A 6000-nucleotide genomic window follows, 5' to 3' on the forward strand; every position below is an offset into this window, starting at 1 on the left:
GGTTAAACATACAATGATAAAATGGTCTCAAGATATAGGAAGGGTAATTTTTGTTGAGCAGTGGGAGAAACTTTGGAATGAGGATATAAACTTTTCAGCGTGCATGGCAATAAGAGAAAATTTATGGAAGATGGTATACAGATGGCACCTGACACCTGCCAAATTAGCTAAAATTTACAGGAATGACCAAAATAATTGTTGGAAATGTAAGGAGAAATTAGGAGATTTTTTTCATTGTTGGTGGAGGTGTCGCAAGATTAGCATCTACTGGTCAGATATATATGAAGAATTGAAAAAAATGCTCAAATTCACCTTTGAAAAAAAGCCTGAGATCTTGCTGCTGAGCATAATCCCTGGGGACATGCCGAAGGATAGGAAGAACATATTACTCTATGCCTGTGCAGCAGCCAGGGCGCTGATCGCCCAAAATTGGAAAAGAGATAAGATCCCAACAATCCAGGATTGGTATATAAAATTAGCCGAATACATGACCCTAGCAAAATTAACCGCTTTGATTAGAGGAATATCAAAACAAAAAATTAAAGAAGAATGGAAATATGTGGAGGACCACTTTTATAAACAACAGATAAGCACAAGGATGGTGATATGTTTAGATTAAGAAGCATAAGATAATAAGAAATAAGGAAATGGAAAGGGAATGAATATATGGTAAGGTCAAGGATAAGGAGTAGCCTAGAAGAATTTAATTATGCAATGAAACCGACTATAAGTGTTTGGAAGTCGGAATTTCACTTATCTTTCTCAACTGTCCCTTTCAGTCCTACTTACCTTTTGCTCACTCTTTTCCTATTGTTTCCCCCCTCCTCTCACCTCATCTCTCCTCCCCCCCTTCCCCCCCTTGGACTTACCTTAGATGACTTGTTTGCTCTCCTCTGTTTCTTCGCTTTCTTCTTTCTAGTCTGTTTCTTCGTTTATTTCCTCTCTAGTTTTGGGATACTGAGATTTGGAAGTTTATTTAACAATGTTCTAATTTTCGAACTGCTGAATAATTTGTATTTATTTCATGCATTCCTCATCTGTAATTTAGCCATTTGTATCTTTGTTGGGTAATTTTTCGTTTTTTTTTTCTTTCTTGTTTTCCTGTCTTGGTATTCTCTTTTGTAATTTTAATATTCAATAAAGGCTTTTAAAATTTAAAAAAAAAAAATTATAAAAAAATTATATATAAAAAAAAAGAAAGTATAAATAGGGGTAATTCTGGGTACATGGCAGGATTAATATGTGAACGTAAAAGCCCAGCTGGATCAGATCAAAGTAGTGTTGTGCTGCAAATCTCTTCAGCATTTTCCCCAACACTCTCCATCAATTAATGAGAAAAAATAAATTGTGGTAGAAAGTTATTAAAAAAGGGGGAGAGAAAAAATTGGTGCAGATATTCTTTTCAGCCTTTAAGCAACCAGCTAATCCTATGCTGCAGCCCTAGGTGGGAGGATGGGTGCTGAGACAGCAACAAAAAGAGGCTAGCTAGAGGCAGAGATGGCTTACATAGCCTGCTTTGGTTCCACCCCCCAGTCAACAGTGGGGTGCAACATGTGCTTGCCCCCTGCCTCCCACACATGCCTTGCCCCTCTCTGATTTGGCTGTGGTGCAGCCCCAGCTTGAACCCATCTAAGGCAGGCAGGAAGAGTGTGTTTCTGCATATCTTTAAACCGTACGGTATCCTTTTGGAGATTTGATGAGATGATTTTACCATGAGGACAGAGGCATTTTGCTTTGTCCACTCATTCTCATGTTGGCCTCGTGCTGGTGCAGCGAACACCAATATTTTGGAGAGCTGGTGACAAGTCAACATGCACCTTTAGGCAAAACATAGTAAACTAGTCTCGGTGGGACCCTAGGTAAGGCCCTTGCACTTTCAGTGAGAGGCAACATAGCAAATGAAGAAGCACTACTGCAACTCAGGTAATCCTTGTTGAGAAGAGTCTGTTATTTTCATAGAATCATATGCAGAATTGTAGAGTTGGGACCCTAAGGGTCATCTTGTCCAACCCCCTACAATGCAGGAATCACAGCTCAAGAATCCCTGACAGAAGGCCATCCAACATCTCTTTAAAAACCTCCAATGAAGAAGAGTGCATGGAGCACGTTCCACTGTCAAACAAGTCTTAGTGTCAGAAAATTCTTCCTAATATTTAATCAGAATTTCCCGTCTTGTCATCTGAATCCATTGGTTTGGGTCTTACCTTCTGGAGCAGGAGAAAACAAGCTTGTTCCATCTTCCATGTGACAGCCCTTAAGATATTTGAAGGTGGCTGCTTTCCTATATTGCTGTTTCACGTGCACCAGCTAGGCACCCATGTCATTCTCCTTACTGATCACACACACACACACACACACACACACACACACACACACACACGGCTTCTGTGCCATGAGCACAATACAATATAGGATGTGTCTCAAAGTTTCCCCTCCCCCCCCAGGTATAAACACAGAACCATTAGCACACGCAACATTCTAGAATTCCAGAAACCCTTTAAAGACATGTCCCAGTTCTAAATTCACTTGTCAAATTAAAATGCAGGTTTAATATATTTGCAACACTTGATTTAATTGTATATAGGCAAACCCTAGCTCTACATAAACACTGAATAAAGTTTGCTTGGGGACATTATGGTAATTCCCTGTGCTGTGTACCTACCGGTAATAAAGCCAATAAAGTCTCTGAACAGATCATGGGTCCGTTCGGGTTTCCTTTTTAACTCCATGTGCTTGAACTTGTATCTCTCTGTGTGTGGCATGGCTTTGTGTTTGGGAACACAGTGCCCATCAAGGTGACCTTCGATGCTAACCTGGCCTTGCAGACCCATCCACTTCAGCAGTGTTGCCTTCCCTAGCTTAAAGAAAAGAGCAGCATGGGTGACCACACTGGCGCTCCCTCTTTACCTTGAAGAAGTCTAGGATAGGTCTGTGCCACACATGGTAGCAACCAGGATCGGTCAGACAACCCAAGCCATTCAAATAGTTGCCAGTGAAATGGCAGGCAACCTCAGAAGGGCACAGCAGAAACCACGAAGTTACAGACGTGCAACTATGCATTCCCACATAGGTTCAGAGTCCCAGCATCCTTTGTGTGACACGATCAAGGGAACCTGGGACACACCTCTGTGTCATGTCTGCATGACAAAATGCCACTCCTGACAGTGATTGGGGTAATGTGGCTGATGGGAGTGCCATGTTATATTTAGGGTGCAGGCTGGATCAGAGACAGTTCTCGCAATCGCTCTGTACGCAGCTGGCCACAGTTTCCTGCCCAGAGTGGTGTATGCAAGTGGGTGATCCGAATCCTTCACTTTGCACCTGCTTTTGAATCATGCCACAAACCTTATTGTGGGTTAAGTAGTGATGGCATGCCAATGACAAGCACACAAGGTGAATGATTCGGGTGACCTGTTCATCACACACATGAAGCTATCGGGGATGCACACAACAATGGTTGTGTGAATTAAAACTGGCCCAGGTTGGCATAGGTTTAAAGGTACACGCAAATCAAATTGGATTCTCCATTACCACGAAATGGATAATAAAAAAAGATGTCTGAATTTTGCAAGTTACTATATTTTTGGAGGCAGTTTTCCCCACACAGTATCTGTTTAAAATATATTTGTTAAATCTAATGATGTAATGTCAGTTTTTGGGGGGTAAGGGCAAGGGTATTTTAGATTGCAGACATTATTACTAATAGATAATAGGATTACCTATTCTTTTTTGTAATATTATGCAATATTTAAATTTATGTTGATTTTCTCCATTTCACATGTAGTAATTAATTTTGTCTTACTGACAGATGATTCTCAATGACTGATTTTCAAGAGAAAATCCAGACAGGTATTTTTTAACATTTTGTTTTCATTTGGCTTGTATTTGTGGTTTTGGTTTTCAATGGGGGGGGGCATTATTCAGGCTTTATTGTGAGTTTAGATAACTGTAAGCACCCTTACACATTTCCTAATGAAAAACTGCCAAGGGTCAGGAGAGGAGAAGCAGTTAAAAATGCACCCTGCTCTTCATCTGGGGGTGCAGTGCTTCGACTCCCATGCATGGCTCTCTTGCCATGAGTTCCAATCCAAATTCAATGGATAAAAACCATGCACATAAATTCATTTCCTCTGTTGGGATGAATGGGGATCCTCTGTGAGCAGAGAAGCTCCATTTGTGCAAGCAAACAGAAAAGCACCTGTTATCCCGGGGCTAGGCATCATGATTGAATAAATGGTGAAACAATTAATCCTGCACTTTCCTCTCTGAGAGTTGAAGTATGCGGTTAGAAATGTCACATGTTACAGCTCTTCCTGGACCACATTTGGCATGTTTGTATGCTCTACCACGTGAAAAGCTTATCTTGATGTGCTAGCTTTCTATTTGCAGGGAGGGCTTTCCCCCCAACCACTAGGCTTTCCCCCCTCTTTACTTGAAAGAATATGTTTCTTAGTTGGAGGGTATGTTGTTCTGCTTCTGCATCTTTGCTGTGACTTCACAATTGTGGGTACAATCCAAAATTGGTAGTTTTGACATTGTTTTCAGTGGGGGTGGGGGATGTCTGTTGCATCTGTAGTCCCCCAATCAGACCCTGTGCTACAATTTACTTTCTGTTTAAGAGAGGCCAGCAGCCTGGGATCCTTCTAAATCAGGGTTATAGAGAGGACCTTGAAACTTGGGCTTGAAACTCCAAGTTGGTGAGAACTCCATTATTATTATTATTATTATTATTATTATTATTATTATTATTATTATTATATTTGCAGCTTGCATGTTTCAGCCTGGTAGGAGCAGGCTGCAAATTATTGCACAGATTCTCTGGAGTGTCCGCCCTCCTCAGCTCCCTTCTCCCCTCTCCCAATTAACCTCCGTCTCCTGGGCTCTGCCATAGAGGGTTGAGGACTGGAGTCTGCTGTCAACAGCTGCTTACCCTCTGCCTCAAATTCATCTTCTGCATAAAGTGGGAATGTTTGTGGCCAGAAGCAGGACTTTTAAACCAGTTGTTCCGAGACTGTGGGGCAGTCTCCCCATCTTTAACTCCCACCTCAAAGGGTGTCTTTACTCTTCTTGCTGTCTTTTAGCAGGGATCAGAAAACATTTGGCCTTTATTTTTGCTGACTACCTCCTTGGTTTTTCCTCCCCCACCACCTTTTTATTTTATTTTATTTTACTTTACTAGATTGCTGTTGTTCCTTTTGTCTTTGATGTTTGTTTGCATTCTAATGTGCTACCACAATTGTTGTACGCCACCTTGAGCCCTGGAAAGAAGGCATGGAAATGTTTCAAATAGATAAACGTCAATCAAGTTCCTGCCATCAGGGTAGCTCAATAATGGATTCCAGCATTTCTCTGTAGCTATAGGGAATTCAAGAAGAAGAAGAAAATGTAGGCAATTATGTTAGAATGAATATTTGTCACAATCTACAAAAATGTCAACAAGAAAGAAAGAAAGAAGCAGACCTGATGAAAGTATTGGTGTTCAATTTTCATTTTTCCCCCATTTAGAAAATGATGGTATACACACATACAAATACACCTTGATTCTCCAGTGCAGGTGTCTAGGCTCCATACAGACTGTGGCTGAAAATACCACCTATTGGTTTATGGACAAACATTCTTAGCACTTTCACATTTTCCCTATGATGACTAAATGGATAGTGCACTTGAGTATATCCTAGATTTCTTAATAGTTGTGAAGAATGATTTAGTCTTAACTCACAGTCTACCCTGTTGTAGACTGTCATGGTCCTTGACCATGTAATTTGAGTCATGAAATACAAGTTGAGTGACGTGGCCTAAGCACTATCTGAAAGTATTTTCTGAAAGATAGTGTTGTTGCTGCTGATTTAGGATTAATACTTATCTGAAACTTGTGAGCTGTAGCAAACATTTGTTTGGTGGGAAGATGGAGCTACCACATGTGTCCAGTTAATTCAGGGGACTGTGGCTCTTATCTCTTAATGACAGAAGAATGGCTGGGGCATCCCAGTCAGATGGGTG

At 41.0% G+C, this 6000-nt stretch overlaps 1 protein-coding gene across 3 annotated transcripts in view; it reads left to right on the forward strand.

Moving 5' to 3' along the window:
* ZNF536 (zinc finger protein 536) overlaps positions 1–4111 on the forward strand; it is a 378399-nt gene extending 374288 nt beyond the window's left edge. For all 3 annotated transcript variants that reach the window (XM_035119162.2, XM_035119159.2, XM_060276095.1), the window contains exon 7: positions 3809–4111. In XM_035119162.2, coding sequence (XP_034975053.2) covers positions 3809–3822 — 14 coding nt within the window. In that variant the 3' untranslated portion in view covers positions 3823–4111. The remainder of the gene's footprint in view (positions 1–3808) is intronic.
* Positions 4112–6000: the final 1889 nt, after the last annotated feature.

This window comes from Zootoca vivipara, chromosome 6 (genome assembly GCF_963506605.1).
Source record: "Zootoca vivipara chromosome 6, rZooViv1.1, whole genome shotgun sequence".
Classification (NCBI taxonomy): Eukaryota; Metazoa; Chordata; class Lepidosauria; order Squamata; family Lacertidae; genus Zootoca; species Zootoca vivipara.